General features: G+C 36.2%; 1 protein-coding gene across 10 annotated transcripts in view; it reads right to left on the reverse strand.

Annotated features, from left to right (window-relative positions):
- DOP1A (DOP1 leucine zipper like protein A) overlaps positions 1 to 21137 on the reverse strand; it is a 56816-nt gene that overhangs the window by 27148 nt on the left and 8531 nt on the right. For 4 of the 10 annotated variants that reach the window (XR_014944166.1, XM_015858981.3, XM_015858976.3 and 1 more), the window contains exons 2-17: positions 20542 to 20733; positions 18978 to 19159; positions 16232 to 16402; positions 15140 to 15329; positions 14516 to 14614; positions 13895 to 13994; positions 12453 to 12562; positions 10292 to 10400; positions 8145 to 8265; positions 7507 to 7626; positions 6389 to 6503; positions 5996 to 6025; positions 5353 to 5586; positions 4143 to 4764; positions 2614 to 2888; positions 1806 to 1958 (exon numbers count right to left, since the gene is read on the reverse strand). Coding sequence is in view for 9 of the 10 variants with exons in the window: in XM_015858981.3 (XP_015714467.2) it covers positions 1806 to 1958; positions 2614 to 2888; positions 4143 to 4764; positions 5353 to 5586; positions 5996 to 6025; positions 6389 to 6503; positions 7507 to 7626; positions 8145 to 8265; positions 10292 to 10400; positions 12453 to 12562; positions 13895 to 13994; positions 14516 to 14614; positions 15140 to 15329; positions 16232 to 16402; positions 18978 to 19159; positions 20542 to 20679 (2769 nt within the window). In the remaining variant the exon portion in view is untranslated. The remainder of the gene's footprint in view (positions 1 to 1805; positions 1959 to 2613; positions 2889 to 4142; positions 4765 to 5352; positions 5587 to 5995; positions 6026 to 6388; positions 6504 to 7506; positions 7627 to 8144; positions 8266 to 10291; positions 10401 to 12452; positions 12563 to 13894; positions 13995 to 14515; positions 14615 to 15139; positions 15330 to 16231; positions 16403 to 18977; positions 19160 to 20541; positions 20734 to 21137) is intronic. The other 6 variants (XM_015858983.3, XM_015858979.3, XM_085541925.1 and 3 more) reach the window with 3 other exon arrangements.

The raw sequence follows: 21137 nt of genomic DNA on the forward strand, positions 1-21137 counted from the left end.
TAGCAATTTCATCAAAATGCCAAGCTGTGAACTGCAGTGCTTAACAAAATGGCTCGCAACTGCTTTTGTTGACCTGGTTACCCTGGTAGAAAGGCAGAAAGGCAACTTCATCTAAATGACACAGCCTGAAAGTTTCAGTGCATGTAAGCAAGGAGTGACCTATAATTCATTCTGCTGGGGTTGTGAACACAGATCATTTATTTAAGAGTTTAAAGCACTAGCTAACATGATAGCAAAACAGAAGCTATCATTATGATAGCCAAGGTAATTTCTAAAAAACAGCCAGCAGTGAGTCAAGCAACCTCTGAACAGCAAAACAAAATGGGAGAAATCCACCACGTTGGATCAGAAGCAAACATGATAACCTGTGGTAGCAGAACAAGAGATAGGACAAGTTGCAAAACAGTAACCAAACATCTGTCATAGAGACAAAGAAGCAGCATTCTTTTCAATAAGAGGTTCTGTTCAAATTGTACTCCACAGCTGTTTACAGGAGGCAGTGATGGAAAATAAAGACCTTCAAGGACAGAGAAGCTTTAGCAGCATACTGAAGAAAGGCACAAAGACGAGTCAGATCTCAAGTGCAATGTCACTTTGAGAGGATTAGGCAAGCACCACACTTCCCATGGACAGATGCAAAACAAGCAAACCCTGTCAATTACTGTCACAGTGGTTTAGCAGACAGCCTGTAAGAACAGGCAAATGTGAACATTCAGCATTCAACTCTTTCAATGGTACAACTACAAAAGAGAGGGGCCACATAACTGTAAAGAAGACTCTTCAATGAGGATATCTAGTTACTATAACCTCCTTGCTTCCTAAAAGGGGAAAAGAATCTCAAAGGAATGCAAATAATTAATGACGAGAAAGGTCAGAAGATGAAGCTCAGACAGCACAGCTCTAGGGATCTGCATGTGAATTACACTTAAAAGCTACACTTTTCTCTGATATTTACATTTATTCTTACAGAAAGAACCATAATCAGATAATGCATAAATGGCCAGAAAGACAAGAAAATAAACTTCTTGCTGCCAAAAAAGAGAAAGCGTATATGACAGAAGTGATACTAGGCAGAAACAAAATAATACCATCAGATGCAGCAGTTTCTCACTGAAAGGGTAAGAACTGAAAGCAAATCTCACACTTTACATGGAAGACAGTGACAAACAGAAAGGCAGTTAAGGAGGGCACCTTGACCCAGAGACATGGATCCACACAGTGCTGTCTTAAGAGAAAAGAAATTAAAGTCAGAGGCAAAGCAGTTACAAAAAACACTTTATTTTTTCCCCTCTTTCTTTCTCCACATATTGTGGAGGTAAAGAAGGAGGAAAGCACAGGTACTTTCAGACAAATTATTAGAACAAGATGCAAGAGTCAGGTGAGTACACCAGAGTTCAGAAAAAAGAGGTGTTAAAGATACAGCAAAACGAAGGATGCTTAAAAGTAAAGAAGCTGTTCAGGGAAAGAGGAGCTGTTAGGAGAAACTACCATTAAAAACACTTTTTATACATTTCTGAAACACCAAAACATCAACAAAATGGGAATCAGATACAGAGATTAGGTTAAAATTTCTTCAAGTGAGAATGTAGGAAAGAAGGTCATGGTGTCAGGGTGGAAGAATCCAACTCTCTGCATGTAAAATAAGAATATTTTTAACTTTTGAAACAAACTTAGAAACACAATGCAACATTCGTAAAATACTGAAGTTTATTACCATCCTCCAATGAGGTATCAAGTCCAAATATATTTCACTAATATTAAACATATACTTAAGCCATCTTTCAGTAACCACACAAACAACTTACCTTGTCTCTATGAGTCAGCTGCTGACTAATAACATCTTCACAAATGCTAGAAGATGGAACGAGGTTGTGCAGCTGATAGAAGAGCTCCACACTCTTCTGATGATGCTGAGGAGTTCCGTCACCCAACTGGTCCCAAAGAGTTAAAGCTATATGCTTTGGACATGAAAACAGAAGTTGTAATAAAGACAAGTGAATGAGTATCACGCCTTATTTTTTTCTGAACTGTGCTGAGTTCTATGCAGTTATGGACAGTATATCTGATGACTGCATATGACAAAGAGCCAATCTACAAAACTGTTCTAATTGTATGAAAATACACTAAGTATAGCTACTTGAAGCACTGCAATAGCTAACCACACAAAGAAATCCTGTTATGAGTCAGAACTTACAGGTATCTCCATAATTATATTCAAGTGGAAATTTATTTAACTACATAACATACCCTGCTCCTGATTTACATTTGTATTTTCAAAAGGTAATCAAAAATGCAAAGCATGATTTACCAGAGTCTTAAATCATGTATATCTGCCTCCACTTCATACTTTTGCTTGTTCAATCAGCTCTCATTTACATTTTCAAAATACAGATCCAAACAAGTGTTTTTACCCAAGCAGCCAGTAGAACAATCACAGTGGGAAAAATTACTGAATATATTCATTTAGAAGTCAACACATTACAACTGTTATCAGAACACTCAGCAAGGAAATCGTGTTTATCAAATTAAGAATGACTAAATGGCAACAACTGTCAGTCCTCATCAGTCAAGAAAAAAGTATAAAGTAAGAATCAGTGAGGTGCTGTGCTGTACCTTAAAGAAATCCGTCTTTTCAGCCATGTATCTCAGATTGCCTTGTGTAAGAGGAGGTCTGATGACCACAGCCACTCTTCCCTGGTTAGGGCTAAGAGGCTGAGCTGTTTCCACATTGTTCAAATTTTCTCCAGTGACAAGTGCAACAGACTGAGTCAATCCAACCAAGTCCATCACAAGGGAAATAGTTACACCTTGAATGCTGAAATCTCTTGCTTGCTTGCAAGCATTCATTAAAGTCTGAAGCCACAGTGGGGGCTGAACTTGTTCACAGTCTGAAATAAAAATCACATGTATAATATAATAATATTCTGCCAAACAATTTAGAGCAAAAACATACCTAACAATCCCACATAATATTCTACCACTTAGAGATACAGATGTTGTTTTGAGATTGAAGATGTTAAAAATGGAATTGAGTCAATTAATAATAGCACACTTAGTTGAGAAAATTAGAATGCAGCAAATTTTAATTGCAGTTATATTCTCTCAATGCAAGATTAATTTGGCTCTTTCACATAAACAGAAGATTCTCACTGTTGATTAAAGGCAATTGAGCCATCATCAATATAACTCAAAAGCATTTTCCAAACTTAGGAACCCTTCAATAATAACAGCTTCCACTACAGTAAAGAAACATTGCAATAGATAAAGAAAAGGCCGGTGTGAATTACAGGAACTACCTTCTCCTGTTTTGCACCCTGCCAGCAGCAGCTATAGGAAGCAGAACTCTCTGGGAAGCTTTACAGTCCCATTTCCACTGCTACTCCTGTCTGCCATTCTGCACAATTCATGTTCACATCTGAAGCAAAACCGAACCCCTTCAGTTAACCTCAACCACATGCAGTTCATACATACTCCTTAAAGCCAAACTGTATAACAGACTCCATTGCAACACTACAAATGTGAAAGTTCAGATGGCAAATGAGCAATACAAATCTAAGACACTTAGCAAAGTGGATGGGATTCCTAAAAGTACTGCCTTCACGTTCATGAGACACAAGTTACTACTCAGGTTTTATGGGCTTTCTCCTTTGGAATTCATAAGACAATGATGATCAGAAGTGTACAGAAACATAATAAGCAGGTAGCTGATATTTCAAGGTTTTCTCAGTCATCTGCCACAACACTCAATTGCAGGCTAGTACTATTTGAAAACAAAACAAAACACCAGACCACTAATTACATATTTCAGGGTCACGTTATAGAAGATTATTAGAAGACATTCCTGGATTCACTCAGTAAAAAGGAACACTTGAAAGTCGGGGTCCTACTCTCAGGCTCCAGTTTGTATAATTTACACTTGTTATCCCAATTCTAATTGGTATTAAATCCCATGGCAGCATTGATCCTGAGGAAATCTATGAGGAAAAAGTTCAGCTTTCAAAAACCAAACAAACTGATAAAAAAGGAAACTTGTATTTCTGAGGGGAATTGTGAACAGTAGCACACACGAAGAATTAACACTATTACTTTAAAAATGTTTTGAAAGGAAGAACTTTGGAAATGAAGAACAGAGTCCAGCTTACCAACTTCAGGCTTGCCAGGATGTAATTCTGAAGTACGGTTTCCCTCAGCAATGTAAACGGGAAAGCTTGAACATTCGAGATAAAGCTGACAAGCAGCAATAAAGGCAGGAAGGTATTCCTTTGGTGAATTTTTCTTGTTCATTTTTTTCACCTTAGCATCTCCTTGTTCTCTATCCCATTTTGTGGTCTGTCCTTGCTCTCTAGCAGGGTCTGCAGGAAGCTCTGTCCCTAAGGGCTGAGACAAGGAATTGCTCTGAATGATGTACAGGTTAATAAATCTGGTTAGAAACTGTTGGACATACTCCAGACAACACTGCATTGCTGTCTTCTGTATCGTTTTCCCACTTCGAGTTGCTGTTCCCTGTGTTACTATGGAAGGAGGCTGAACAACAGTTTCCTCAGATCCTACAGTTGATGCCGTCTCAGTCTCTGAGGACGTGCTACCTATAATAGGAATGCCAGGTGCACCATGACCTTCATTTAGTGCTCTGTCAATGTCATCAGTAGTATCTGCCTGGTATTGTACAAATTCTGTGAATCCACTTTCTGATGATCGACTGCTTGGAGGATTTTCACCATCTTCAAACACGTCATTAGGATTCTCAAGAGAAACTGATGGCACCTAATTAAGATAGAAGTTAAATAACCAATTTTAAACAGTCATTTATTAGTAAGAAAATATTTGTCACAAATGTATCCCTCAGTTTTAAATCTATTCATATAAACACATTTTCTGCAAAATAATGTACATTGCGCTAAGAGCTTTTATGGGCTCTTTCAGTGAGCTTGGCAGACCAAATGTTCATGCAGAACTTCTTATGTTCCAGTTTCTGGTCATTTCCCCTTGTCCTGTCACCACAGGAATTCTTTCAAGTCCAGTTATTCTATAAGATCAGACTACTGAAGTGCATCACAACTAGAAACAGCTGTTCTAGTTAATTACTCTGAAACACTTCCAAACTAAAAAACTATATAAATATATATATATATGTAATATTAAAACTAGGTAAAAACCTTTAAGAATTAAGGCTTTTTACAACAACAATGTAATTTCTTTTGATGATCCAAGTTTTATATATATTCCTGTATATTAAGCTAAATCTAATGAAAACTAGGTAGTCCAACACCGACTCAGAAAATCCACTTTTCATTAAAGGAAAAGAGACAAGCAAAAAAGCACCACTTTTTTTCCCCTTAAATAACCACTTACCTTTTTATTTTCCCATTCTTTGATGGAGCTGCTGTGCCCACTAGGAAGCTGCAGTGTACCATCTACACCCGCAGAGAGCAGAGGAGGTTGAACCTTACTAAGGATCTTTGAGCAGAGTCTGAGAGAATCAGTAAGCTCAGACAAGTGCAAAGTGTGAAGATGGCTTGTCAGTGCAGAAATCATTCTGAGCAACAGCTGAGGCAAGTGCTCTGTCTGTATTTCAATGTAAGTCTCCTGAAAAAGAAATAGTACATCTCAGATGTTGTAACACAAACTCCACCTTAAAATTATTTGCTATAACAATGTTACTTGCCATCTGATTAACTGTGTTCTAGATGCATTGAAAATAATAATTAAAAATAATAAATAATAATTTTTAAAGAAAATTAAAGTCTTTACATCTGAGAAGAACTACATACTTAGAAAAATTTAGATAATTAACTTTACAAGTGAGTAACCAACAAATACACTTATTTTTTTCAAATTATACATCATGATCACTATGTACACATTATAATGTATTTTAATAAGACCAAATAATACTATTATTTTAATAACCTTAACATACAAATTTAAGAATAACAACAAGATAAACAAAAGTATAAGAAGTATAAATAAATGGAAAACAGGCTGATTGCCATACCTGACACAGCACTCTCATGCTTCTAGTAGGCTTTGAAATGAGAAAGCAAAGAATTGAAGAAAGACAGTATAGAAAGCAAAACAGTTTCAACAGTCATTGCTACATTAAGCAATGCCAACAGATGATACATTATCGTGACATTTAAAGGAGTCTTAAAAGAAAGTTGCGTATATAAACTGACAAAATTACAGAGGACTATGCTTGTAATTAATACAGTGCCATTTTGAGAAATGAAACAGAGGACAAACAACAAGAAAAGTTTCAGGGATAAGCATCATAACTTCATTTAAATATGCCCAACAACTAAATAAATTTAACAAAGCAGATATGCTACTTCCGTAGACTTTCAACATACAGCATTCCAGTATTAGCAATAAATATAGCAGTTCTTACCAAAGACACTATATCCAACAAAAAATCCACTAACAAGCAGAAATTTGTCAGGGGTAACTCAGATTGTTCATTACCACCTGCAGGCCCAGTTTGAAGTCTGGCATGTAATGTCCTCCTGCAAAATTCAAACAAAGTTTAAATGTCATTCTTTCTCCTCTTTTATTAACCACATTATTGTAAGTTAATACAAAGCTGTGCACAGGAAAGACAATCCTTAACAGAAAAAGGAGAGTCCTTATTTGTTTGTAAGTTCTTCACTTGACCCCACTGTGGTTTCTACTGGAACTATGCAACCATCCTTTAACTGTAGAAGAGGCTTTATTCACAAAATAATGAAACGCAAGCTGAAAAAAGCCTGTATTTGTACACCACCACTTACAGTGACATTTTATGCAACAAGCATGGTAACCAATAATAGAATCCACCAGTGGCCCTCTTGGCCACATGGGCACATTGCTGGCTCACATTCATCAGCTGTCAATCAGCGACCCTAGGTCCTTTTCTGCCAGGCATCTTTCCAAATGCTCTTCCCTCAAGCCCATAGCATTGCATATGGTTGCTGTGACCTAAGTGCAGGACCTAGCACTGAGCCTTGGTAAATGTTCTGTGACTGGACTCAGTTCATTGATCCATCCTATTCGGATTCCTCTGCAGTTAATTCCTACCCTCAAGATCAACAGCCCATCCCCACATCCAGATCCAATACAAATGTAATACAAAACTGTCCCCAGCACTGAGCCCTGGGGAATTCCACAGGTCATCTGCAACTGAATCTAACTTCAGTCACTGGGACTCTTTGGGCCTGGTCAGTGAGGCAGTTCTTTTCCAAACTGTACACTTTTCCAAGCAATGAGCAGCCAGAGTTTCTAGAATACTGTGAAAAACTGTGTCAAACACTGTACTAAAATTCATGTAAACAACATTCACAGCCTCTCCCTCATCTATTAAGTGGGTCAGTTTGTCATAGAAGATAATCAGGTTAGTCAGACTTACAGCCTAGATAATCACATTTACATTAGGTTAAATTCTATGAAGAAAACAAAAAGAAAAAAACAACAGCTATAAAACAAAAGATAACTTCAATATTACATACACAGAGAGAAAGCATTATGTCCTACCTACAACATTCTTCAAACCAACGAGCAATGTAATCCCACATATAATAAGGCTCAAAGGAATTAAACAGAAGATTGGCAGTTTTGATCAGTTCTGCAGTTTTCTTGTTTTCCCTCAGTTTGCTAAAAGAAAATAAAAAGGAACATTTGATATTTTTATGCTTAATTTCTGAGTTACTTAATCAAGCATCAAGTTTATCCACCAACAACTGATAGTGTTGAATCACCATCTCCCCCAACACCAACTCTGCCTTAGGGTTTAGTATACCAGTAGGCTCTGTACAACCAAGTCTCTGCATGGTTGCCAGCCTTCCTGTCTGTTTTGTCCTCATCACTCCCATAATTGTTCCTTCCCCACTAGGAGCTTCCCTATTCTGCATTTTAAGACACACTGTAACATTCTACATTTTAAAGGGAAAAAAAAAAAAAAGGAAAAAAAAAAAAAAGAAAAAAAAAAGATACCCCTGCAGACCTTAGCACAGAACACAGAAGTTGCAATTGCTATCAATAGAACCCATATCAGGAAGAAAACAAGGTCACAGTCTTACAGGCTTTGCAGCCATGGCCTAGATACAGCATGCTTTCAGACACAAAAAGGCTTTTTTTTTTTAAATACAAAATACCTTTCATGTATCATTCACCTGCTTAGTTGCGTGTGATCTTTGTTGAAGGAAGGCTCTGCCTGAAGCTCCAACTCTGTTTTGCACTGTGTATATAATGTTCGAAATACTTCAATCAACACATCCTCTAGGATGGCAGGGCCTAAAGAGAAATACCAGCAATTAGAGAAAACCAGTCTTGTAAGTTATGCCACCACAGCAATTTACATGTGAAACTTAACAAATCATTAAGTACCTGTGGTTAACAAAGCCATAAAATTCCTTTTATTCAAATTAATAAACAATGTAAATTTCTGAGTGGTTTTTTTTTTCTTTCTTTCTAGAAATAAACAGGCAATTGCAATAACCAGAATTATAATAAATCACAAGAGAATTTTTTCACCCATATATATATATATATAAAGCAAATATATATATATATATATATATATATAAAGATTGCTCAAGCACAAACACATCTAGTTCAGAGGCAAAATGCATTAGCATAGCACATGTTCAAGCAGACTCTGAGGTATTATTAGCTTCATGTAAATGTGACTTCATAGATTCCTAATCAGAAGTAGCTTTTAAACAACTGCTTTGGAATACCTGCTCAGAAGCTAGCTCAAGCTGTTAATATACAAAAAATATACTTAAACATTTAAAAGCAAATAATGCAAGGTAAAGTATTTTGAATATCTTCCTTTTAAATCAAGGCATGTTTTGTTTGTTTCCAGATAGGAAGATGAGATTATTATTATTTTTTTAAATACTGACACCTCTAAATCTGATCTAAATTCTGAATTTTGAAGGAGTAAAAATAATTAACATACAACTCCTTTGAGATTAGTTGATTAGTTCAAAAAGTGATGCTGCTTGAAATATTTGCTTTCTGGTCATGTTGCTTAGCCTCATTTAACTGCCTTCAGAGACAGAACAATCACCGAGTAAAACTGAAATCTTACTAACTTCTTCTGTGCCACTTTCATAGAATCATAGAATTACCCAGGTTGGAAAAGACCTTGAAGATCATCAAGTCCAACCGCAGCCTAACCAGACCCTAACTCTAACTATCCTCTGCTAAATCATATCCCTGAGCACCACATCCAAACGGCTCTTAAACACATTCAGGGATGGTGATTCAACCACCTCCCTCGGCAGCCTATTCCAGTACTTGACTACCCTTTCTGTAAAGAAGTGTTTCCTAATATCCAACCTAACTTACCCTGGCACAGCTTGAGGCCATTTCCCCTTCCTGTCACTTGTCACCAGTGAGAAGAGACTTGCCCCACTCTCACTGTAAGCACCTTAAGCACTTTGCTGAAAGAATTCTCAGAGCTCCACTTACCTTATGAAAACTTCATGTACACATTGCCTCTGAAAATATAAGTTGACCCCAGAAATCACAAATTATCAGGAAAACAACACTCTTGTCAGATATTTTGTTCTTTGTAGTCTGTCTTAACCACATACTTTTCAAGTAGTACTCTTACAACTGATGCATTTTTAAGCTTTTATTACTCCACCCTAAAATCTTCGGGCAGACACAGAAAGTTCTGCTAATTTTTAGTCACCTTTAAAACTGTTGTAATACATAAATAATTAAAAAAAAAAAAAAGGCTTAATCATTGTCAGTTCATTATCTTATCCACTTTCTCACTCAGTCCTTTGCACTTACCTGGCTGAAAATTGCATCCTAGCACTTAAAACAGTGGGGAAAAAAATTAAAACATGAAAATCAAGTAATACTTGCTTCCTTACAGATAATAATTTTAAAATTAAGTGTTTTGTTGCTAATATCCCTGTTCTCTATGTGTACATTAGCAGAATGAGCACATTATTCGCAACAGCAACACCTGAGATTTAAAACAATAAAAGCACTATTTGAATAAAGAAATGAAAAAGATCCTATTTGAATTCCTTTCTACATGCCTTTATTTCTGCCTTTGACATTAGCTTCCTGTTCTTTGTCGTGAATATAGAAGAAAATGCATTGGAATGAAGATAAACCTAACAACCACGTTAAATTATTAGCTGGGAAGATCTAAAAAAAAAAGCTAACCAGCTGATATTAACACTATCATTAGGAATATAACTTTCTTTTTAATTTGACCAACCGAAGAAAAAAAACAGTTATGCAAAGTCACATAAAACAAAATAAAGACGAGAAGTAGTAAAATCAAAATTACCCAGTTCAGGCTTATCCAGCAAACTGATAAGAATTCGAAAAGGCTTTAAGTCTTGCATTAACGTGCTTTCTTCTCCATTTCCATTAACTTGTAATATTCCAGTCATGGCCTACGAAGAACAATAGCATAATAAAAAAAGAAAGAAAAACCTAACAGAAAACAGTTTTTGAAGAAATCAGCAGGGCTGCACATAAATGGAAAATTCTCAGTACTGGAAACCATTATCTCCCTGCACATCATTGTCTCGAACCTTTAATATTCTCTCAGCTTTACCAGTGAGATAAAATTCTCATTCACAGAAATATTAACAAGTATATACAAAAAGACAAAAGAAAATAGAGACTGCCCAGTAACATGTTCTAAATAGGTAACAATGCACAGTTTCTCAAAAATAAAAAAGACTACAAGAAAACTAATGAAGAAGTGTTAGAAAATATATGGCAGGTGGATGTAGAATTAAAGGAACAAAGAACATCAAAATAGTCTGTCCATCCAGCACACACATATCTATGTTGTACATCACCTTCTTGACTAAGCTGAAGAGACAGCAACGACAACTTCAAACAGAAAAGCTGAGTTTCTACATTGAAGCAGCTTAGGGTACAAGCTGTAGAATTAAAAATAGGCCAACTAAACTGTTACAGATGTGGTTCAGTTTTCTCTGCTGCTGACATTACTCTGTGTTGAAATTTATTTATTTATTTACATCTTCTGAAGAAGAGAAAGAAGGGAGAGAGGAAATGAGGCAGGAAAACAGTTTCAGCTTTTATATCCATTATAAATCAGGTGGTATCAGCCAGTATTTTGAAAGAGAAGTCTTCTGTACCACAACGTGCCTTTGGAAGGTCAGAATTCTCATTACATTATCTCAGTGAATAAGATGGGAGGAATAAGAATCTGAAGACTGATAGAGAAGGCAGCAAAAAAGAATAATATTTTTGTAGTCTTCTGAAAGGCAGCAACTGTTTTTTACAAGGCATATGTAATTCTTATTGTGTAGACCAAACAATTGCTTTTGATGTCATGAAAACATTTAAAAGCAAAAAGAATAGGACAGTGATCTTTGTTGTCAAAAATTGTCACTTCCCACTCTAGTGCAGCAGTGGGGCCTGCTTAAAGAACTAGACCAACTCAACACTGCTTTTAGTCTTTTCAGACAGAAAAGCTTTTATAGCACTAAGACACACAGACAGATTCAAAGGGACAATCAGAACTTTCTAACAAGTGCCTAAAGGATGCTAAAAGCCTACCAGATAGAAAGAAAATTGTGAATAATTTCTGAATTAGAGGCAGAAGGATGAGAAAAGAAGGATGAGAGAGTACCAGCAACATCCTTGCCTCATTAGAATTCAGGTCACTTTCTCATCACTAAAACAGCAGATCTCATTAACTTCATTTTAAACTGGAAGTGCTAACTCTCCACTGGATAGTTGAGAGCTAAATATGCTTTTATCAGCAAATCATGTTGAAATCTTCACTATAACTCCTATACATAGTACTGCAATACTAGTACTATAAAAAAATTCAACATTATCTATTTAATAAGAAAATATCTACCTGGTTTCAAGATCAGACACAGTATCTTGAAAGACATCTGTATCCTCCAATTATTGTGAGAGAAGGAACACCAGTCCTTGAGATTAGGTAAACTCAGCACATTTAGTAAGGCTTTAAGGGTCAAGCAGCATAACAGTTAACTTGCTCAGCTATTCTTAACTATCAGTGGATCACCAAAAAGACCTTCTCCTTCCCTAGAGGGGAAGAAGATCCTTTATGCCCAGGCCTTCTGAGTAACTTTATCTAGACAATCAAACTTTTATGATTCCCAAAGCAGAGGAATTTTCTGAACCTATGTTAGTAAAAATAACTCCCCAGCTCCATCTTTTTACAGAATAAACTTCAGTGTGTTGGGCTTATAATCAAATATGTGTGCTGCATTCATGGAAGAATAGAACAGACAATAATATTTGTCCCGATCATACTGTCATTTTAAAGAATGATGTTATCTCATATTTACTATGTTTTTCACTGAGATGATTTCAGAACAGGAGGACAAGATACCACAATAAGACAGAAATTGAAATGTCAAGACAAAAGACAAAGATAGTAATTTTGATCAGTATCTACTTGTATGCGCCATGATAAAATATTGTATGCCTACCTGGACTAACATTTCCTTAGAGAAAGTGTTAAAATAATAAGTAGCATGCTCCTCGGGATTGCTGTGCCGTGTACTTCTGGGTCCTACAAGGGCACCATTGTTATCAAAACCTTCAAGCAAACAGAAGACAAAGCAAATAAATACTTGTCCCATACTAGAATATTAAGTCAATTTCTTTAAACTACAAATCAACACACTAGCACTGATAACTTACCAAGATGATGTCCAAGTAATGTTGGCAAGAGAGAGATGATTAGAAGAGTTTAATATAGGAACTAATTGATACTTCCATACAAGCAGTTTGTACGCAAATTACAGAATTTAACTTCACACAACACCACCAATCAAATTTCTTATCACACAAAATAGATAAGAGTTCAAAGCCTGCATCATTCTAAAAAGACACTCTAGGACTATATCCCATAGGAATATGTCAATATTAATAAGAGAATACAAAATCCAGTATTTTAAATATAAAAAGATTATCACTAAAAACACTCTGATATGACTAAAATTCCTATGCAGAGAGAATATTAGTCACCTATTAATCATTTATATTCCAAAAAAATCAACTTTATAATAATAAATATAAAAGATAAACTTTCGCTTTATAAGATTTCTAGCTTTTCTTTTACCATTTTTATTTATTTATTTTCAGAAAGGCCTGTGGAGAAAAAAAAGTTGGTCAGAATCTTGCTCCATTCCTCAGTTTTTGTTCAAAATTGACAAAAAAAAAAAAACCAAAAAAAAAACCAAACCCAACAAGGAATGAAAGTCTAAGAAGATTAATTCAATTTAGCAGCAACTCAAAACAACCACTGTTATCAATGGTTAAGCAGGCCTGTGTTCAAAGAGACAGAATGCTGTATTTAAGCCTAGAGACTCATAAAAAGACTGTCTCTAGCTGTAAAACAATAAGGAACAGCCAAAACCAGAATTAATCTCATGAAGAATATAAGACTTCAGAGAGTCCTCAAATATAGCTGACTCCCTTACATACACATGAAAAGTAGCACAGTATATTAAAAAACAAAACAAAATGAGCAAAGCTATATTGTCTATTACTCTCTTGAAAGATACACAAAATGGAGGCACCAGCAATTCATAAAACAGGACCAGAAAAATTCATTATGAGACTATTTTCTGATGTTTCAGTATCTTTTGTGGAGATGGCTGTAGAAACTTACACAACTGAAAAAACATTGTGATTTTTTAAAAGCATGAATTTTCTTCTTCACTGACAGTAGATGATGCATCCAATCCCCCAAACTTAGCTGAAATGTTAGTACAGTGCTTAATTTGGGAACTATTGTTCTCTAAATTGGATATAGTATTTTCCAATAACCTTTTTCTCCTTAACACAAAATGCAGCCAATGGACACATGATTTTTCTTCAACTTCCAGTCAAAACTAAAACAAATTACCTAATAAAACAAACCTACCCAGAAGCCATGCATAGAGCCTTCGGTTGAGTGACATATCCCTGCGCAGTACTACATGAAGGGCTGCTGACAAAATTCTGATCATGTCGGGACGTGTTGCCTGAAGAAGTTAGAAACATAATTTAATTATGAAAAGTAACACTTTCTCTCATCTAACAGCTTAGCATACACAGAAACAGTTAATTCCATGCTCCCAAATAAAGTTATTATTTGAGTAGACTCTCAGTAATAGTATGCACTCTTTATGAACCGCAAAAATGCTTGACTTCATTAACAACTCATTTTTTTTTCTTCTAATTAATGAAAATACCTTGTAAAACAAACCTATGAAGCAAATTACACTAACATCTTGCTTGCAGATCAAATCAGGGTAAATTAAAAGCTCCTGATTAGGCATAACACTACATTGGGTTTGTGGACACAAAAGTTAAAAGGTAATGCATAAAGTTAGAAAGAACAAGGGCCAAGACCATGACATGAGAATAACCAAACCTATCAGAGCAACTCTTACACATGACTCTATTCAAGCACAGAATAAACCGAATAATAAATATTTCTAAGTACTGCTAATAATTAAGCAGTTGAGTCTGTTAATTAGTATCTCTTATATTAATAGCCTACCTGGCTCATATGAAAAGGGAAACAAAAAAGTATAAGGTCCAGTGTGCTCCGTTGTACTAAAACACTGGTATCTTGCACAGATGTGCTTACTGCTTCCACCTGAAGTAACAGAATTGTGGTAAGTAGATGTAAGTGAACGTTCACAAAATAAAAATAGTTGCTTATAAATACAGTGTATAATATAGTTATTTTCAAATAATTTTAAATAATTAAACAAGATAAAAACAGGAATAGTTTGGGGGTTTTTTTTGTTTTTTTTTTTACCACCAAAGAAACAATCAACAGATTCCCTGTACTATATAACTACTAAACCTTTGCTCTATAATATTAGTATATTAAAGGACAAAACAATACTATATATTCTTCAAAAATACATAAATCAACCATTTTTAACTGATGAGTAATGAATGGACAGTTTTATGTAAAACCTAAGTATTTCTGAAACATTAATTCAGCTTTGCAACACTTATCGTACCCCAAAACATCAGTTTAATTGGAGATAGAACAAATAAATGCATATGTTTTTCATTTTCAAAGATACAGAAGACATCTAAGCCACCCTGGATGTATGTTATTACATAACCAAGTCTAGCACCAATGTTATTGGTGTCAATAAAACATTACCATTAATTCAATATCACTGCCAATTATATAGAGTTGATCTTCCATTGAAAGCTTCCTATTCAAATGTGAGAGAACATAAGTGATTCCAGGCAAGCGAACAGCAGGGCTTGTAAGAAGACTACCCCAGAGAGCACTGTAGAATGCAGACTGATCCACTGCTGAGGCAACCTTCTCCAATAGCGTGTTTGTTCTGCAAAATAGAGTTATCATCTGAATTAGGTCATGCATCACAATCCTTGCCTCTATCCCCAGTTCTAATAAATAAATAATGACTTTTTACAGGAACACTAACATTGTATTTTGGGTGGCTGATCATGTTGTGAAGCACCAAATGCAAACTGGACACAATGATCTAACCTAGCAAGCCAGCCTGGCATATAAAATGCTTCTGCTTGCTTGCAGAAGGTCCAACTACTCCTTATATTCAATCAGGTTTTTTATCTGCTACTTAAAGCAACTGTTGCTAAAGACAGAACAGGAGAGCACAGCTACTCAAGGATACATCTTTTGTTCTCTCAGTCCTTGCACTAAGCATTTCTGGCAATAATAGGGAATAACAACTGTTTGAGTAACAGCAATCCCATCTATTGCCCTCATTTCTGCCACCTCATGTGACAGTACCTTCACACAACTGAGACAGACTTGGGAGGCAAGCTGAGTAGCTCCTTGAGTTTAATGGAAACTCCGTAGCAAAGAAGTAGCCCTGTACCTACTGAAGTAGGCATACCAGCTACACTGTATCTAAAGGAAAGAGGTACAGTTACAATTGCACTTCATGTACAAGTTGTAAAATCCCAGCGTCTGAAGATCCAAGCTTCATTGGAAATACCCAGAATATGCAAGCACATTAAAAACACCACTAACACATAGACTTGGAGCGCAACTTAGCCTTTGTTTTGTTAAGATCCCAATGCACCAGATGTTAGGTATCTTACATCATAACATTCAGTTGCAATTAATATGACTGAATGAAATTAAATATCATATCATCAATCAATAAATAAATAAATAAAATCTACAAATACTTAATGAAAAGTTGCAATTAAAAATAAATAATCAGTCATATTGCTTTAATAGTGCATCCATTCTTACCTTTCATAATATTCTGACCCCTCCTCTAAACCAGGCAGAATTCCAGTTAACAGTCCTTGCAGACCCGGTTTCAAAGTTTTCCCCAAAGGGAGGTAGTAAATCTCATATAGACTCAGTAACGTTGGCTTCACAGACATAGCGGCATTAGCAAGGAGTGGAAATAGCCCAGAACTGTGGGGAAAAATATACACATGCATGAGTATTTTTTTGGAAATTCCTCTAGTGAAACAGTGTATGTTTACAACTGTATGGGAAACTGTTGATCACAGCCTGAACCTCCGATTAACCACCTGAGGCAAGCAATGAGTCAGCTGTGGGAGCACAGGTGAAGGTAATTCAGCTGTGCTACTGGAAGGGGTAGAGCATGGCTCCACCTCTCCCAGATCTCATTTAAGGGCTGACCACCACTAAGACATGATCTTTTTCTGGAGATCGCTACTTTGTGGAGTTTGCTGTGAACCTTCAACACTGGTGAGCATTTTTCATTTATCATAGATTATCTTTCTACCACTATAGAATTTTGTACAAAATATCTGTATAACCTTTCACAGAATCACAGTATTGTAGGGGTTGGAAGGGACCTCTAGAGATCATCGAGTCCAGCCCCCCTGCCAAAGCAGGCTCCCTACACCACATTGCACAGGTAGGTGTCCAGGCGGGTCTTGAACATCTCCAGAGAAGGAGACTCCACCACCTCCCTGGGCAGCCTGTTCCAGTGCTCCGTCACCCTCACCGTAAAGAAGTTCTTCTGCACATTCGTGCAGAACTTCCTATGCTGTAGTTTCATCCCATTACCCCTAGTCCTATCCCCATGCACTACTGAAAAGAGACCAGCCTCACCACTATGGCCCCCACACCTCAGGTATTTATAAACCTGGATCAAGTCCCCTCTCAGCCTTCTTTTCTCAAGGCTAAACAGACCCAGTTCATTTAGACTTTCTTCATAGGGGAGATGCTCCAGGCCCTTCACCATCTTAGTGGCCCTCCACTGGACTCTTTCCAAGAGATCCCTGTCTTTTTTGTACTGAGGAGCCCAGAACTGGATGCAGTATTCCAGATGAGGCCTCACCAGGGCAGAGTAGAGGTGGAGGATCACCTCCCTCAACCTGCTGGACACACTCTTTTTAATGCACGCCAACCTTTATTTACCTATTGACTGTATAACTGTACAACAACAAAATACTTACAGAAAAAAAAAATGTTTTAGCATTTAACTTGAAAAATCAAAATTCATAAAAGGTGCAAGCATAATCAGTTAAATAAAGGAGAGCTTTCTATGTAATGAAAACATTTTTGCTGTTGGTACTGAATATAACTAATGATTACAGATAACATCAGTAATCAAAGATATGTGCATATAAATGCAATCATCAAAATGATGACTGATGTTAAGAGACTGAAAGCTCTTGTCTGAAGCTCTTTTTTTTTCTTCTTCAGACTGTCCATCATCTTCTCTATATGACATAAAATATATACCTGTAGATCTACTATTAAAAATCATTTTGGATACAACTTTTATAGATGTTACAGAAAAAACGAAAGTCTTTGCAAACTGCAAAACTATCATCTATTTTTGCCTTTATCTATAAGAAGCATTGTCTTGCCATTCTCAATTGTTTTGTTTTTCTGTTTTCTGCAGAAAAGGCCTTTTGTTCAATAACTGAAACACTATTTCACAGTCTTTCTTTGTAAGGCTACTACTCATCCTTCAAGATGCTTAGACACAGTCATTCTGCTTACATGAAAAATACTGGAATCTTTGATAATGCAATAATGTAAATGTCTTAGTCTCCCCCCAAGCATTAGCAACAATGGCTCTTAGTTACATTACACAAGGTAGCATTTTTCTCTGTCCTAGAACTTATTGTTACTGAGATACTGCAGCTACTGAATCAAAGTACAAACAAAAAAAACTGAGCAACAAGTTCAAAAAAATTTAAATAAAAACAACCAACATAGAACTGAGATTTCCTCCTTCCTAAAAAAGGCAACTATGTGTGAGCATATTGTCCATGCAAGACAGAATAGCTGAATTTAAGGCATACAATTTGTTTCTGAACATTAATGTACACTACTGCTACCTCATCAGAATTCTGTTGATGCTCAAATTGATGAAATTTCAACCATTAGGGCTAGCTGAAGATTAAAATCCACATGTGACTCTGTGTGCACACATAAGCATACATATGGATTTCTTGCATATAAATAGCCAACATCCTGCTTTCCACCTGACAGAACCTGCTGGAGGTTTAGGAAACATAGTGTTTTCACAACACTCTGTCTTTTCAAGGTTCTTTCACCTTCGTTATCTTCAATCCCAGAGACTGGCAGCAAGATGTTTTGTACTTGCCCAGCATTCTAACAAAAGAAACAGTACTGTTGCTTTGATGGCTCAGAAGGGTAAGTTTCTTGTAATGAGCTATAACTCAAATAATGGCAAAAAAGTAAATACATTGAAATAAATGTTAATACCTCAATTACTGTAGATATTTGCACAAAGTTTTATTAATTTCAGTGAAGAAATAATGAATTCCAGGCTTCCTAGAAAAAGAGAGCTTGTTCCCAAGGAAATTTAGGTAACCTGTATGTCTTCTGATATACAGTATTCAGAAGAACAGTATTACACAAGCATCAGTAACTTGAGCAAAAGAAATTGATTGATTCTTCAATATTATTAACATAAAATGCAGAAAACCAAGAGCATTTCAGTGATACATTTGAAATATGATTGTTTAAACTGTAGTACCTGTAGAGGAAAAGATCTTTGGCCAAACGTTTGGGTCCAATGATTTTGAAGATAATTTCATACGTTTCAAGAGCCTTTCGATGAACTCCACCTGGCAAAGCTGGATGAAGGCATTGCGCTAAGCGTTTTCCTATAGTCAGCTTTTTAGGAACTACCTGGTATTTTGCATTGTTCTGTAGTACCTGATGAACAAATTGGTACATTAAGAAAAACAGAACAAAACAGGAAAGTTAAACATCATATGCATGTTTTCCAAATCAGTTCCCAAACATGGCCAATAAGACACAACACACAACAAACCAAGCTTTTGAGGCGTATTTTTGAGCTTTTTCTTTGCAATGCCTTTCATCTGTACAGTACATCCATTACAGCTGGAAAGGTCAAGGCATTCAAAACTTCACTTGCAATAGGCTCTGCACTTACAGCTTATTTGCAGAATTTTACTAGGCCTTTTCTGCCATAATCATGCTATGGCAGTTCAGGACAAAAATGACAGTCTACATTCATCAAGAGACACTGCCAGTTGTTCAAAAGTGAACTACTAAAATTATCCCAAAGAACTTCACAACCAAAAAGTTCAAAAGTGCTATAAAGTAAGGCAACATACAATAGTTTACCACTGTCTAAAACTGCATGAATGCTTCATGACACAGATTTATACTACCATCTTTATATTACTCTTCCCAAATATCATAGCTTTATCTATGAAAGGCAGAATTTATACAAAGTAACTATTCCACTGACTTTGCCAACAATATTGCTGATCTTGATTTTCCATAGGATTAAAAGTACAAAAGGCAATTACTTCAGACCTGTATTTTTCTGTACCAAATTCTGTAGAGCTTCACACTGGCAAAAAATGACCCTGACTGAAGATGCCTAGAAACTCCTCACTAGACTGATCAGAACAAAATCTTACAGAATCTGTATGCATTTGCAAATAGCTATTAATAGCTACAGTCCACATTGAGCATACTATTAGCATGAATCAGAATAACATTCTCTGATCAACAAATTCTGTAACTAATATACCATATTAAAATATTCATATTTAAACAGGCTTCTATCTTTCACACCATTTTAAGTAAAATTAAATGAGATCAAAAGTACGTGTTTACGAAAAAGATGGTGCACTTAGTTGCACCAGAAACATAGACAACATTCCCTCTTACTTACAGAATCATAGAATTACACAGGTTGGAAAAGACCTTGAAGATCATCAAGTCCAACCGCAGCCTAACCAGTACCCTAACTCTAACAACCCTACACTAAATCATATCCCTGAGCACCACATCCAAACGGCTCTTAAACACATCCAGGGATGGTGGTTCAACCACCTCCCTGGGAGGTGATATAATATGATAAAAGAGCATTCTACTGTAAGATTTAGAAAGTCATTTGTTTCATTTTATTGCTCTCTGCCCATACTCAACATACATTTCAAATTGCAGAATATTTGCAGGCGTGTTGGCACCCTGCTGAAACCTTACTCTTTTGTATTATTTATTGTACACACCTTGTCAATTCCTGATTTTTTTCCCCCAGAGGCACCCGATGGACATACCTTGTTCAGCTTTCCAAGTGCTGATATTAAATCTGCCCATTCACTGGAATATTCAAAGTTCTTCAGTGCTTTGTCAACTGCTGCTACATAGTTTCTGTACTTGGAATCTGTCAGTAGCTCCAACTCCTCTGTGTTCATCCTCCCACAGTGTCCCCACTAGAGACCAGCTTGTAATTCATGTACAGTCATTACCTGTTCAAAATACACAAGCAAATAAAAACACAGTCGTGTGACTAAAACAGTTTCATTCAGAGAACAAGGCATTTTCCTCATGAAATGTATTACAGAAATATCAAACTGAAGTTAGGCTATTTAAAGCAAATCCTACAAGAAAGCATGCATACTGCCCACAGATATTTAAAACACATCCAGGAGAGTGCATTTATAATTAAACCCTCTTAAAAAAATAAGAAACACTTGGAAAACGAATGCCTTACCCCTCCCCCATAAGCTGTATATTCTAAACAATATAACAAGAGGATTCTTATTTTTCCCCACCTTCACAGTCTTGTGTGGGTTGGAAGGGACCTTAGAGATCATCGAGTCCAACCCCCAGGATTCAAGCCTCCTGTGTAGCAGAGCAGCACTTCTACCAC

The sequence above is a fragment of the Coturnix japonica genome, chromosome 3 (assembly GCF_054131305.1).
Source record: "Coturnix japonica strain WE chromosome 3, WE-NBRP24, whole genome shotgun sequence".
Lineage (NCBI taxonomy): Eukaryota > Metazoa > Chordata > Aves > Galliformes > Phasianidae > Coturnix > Coturnix japonica.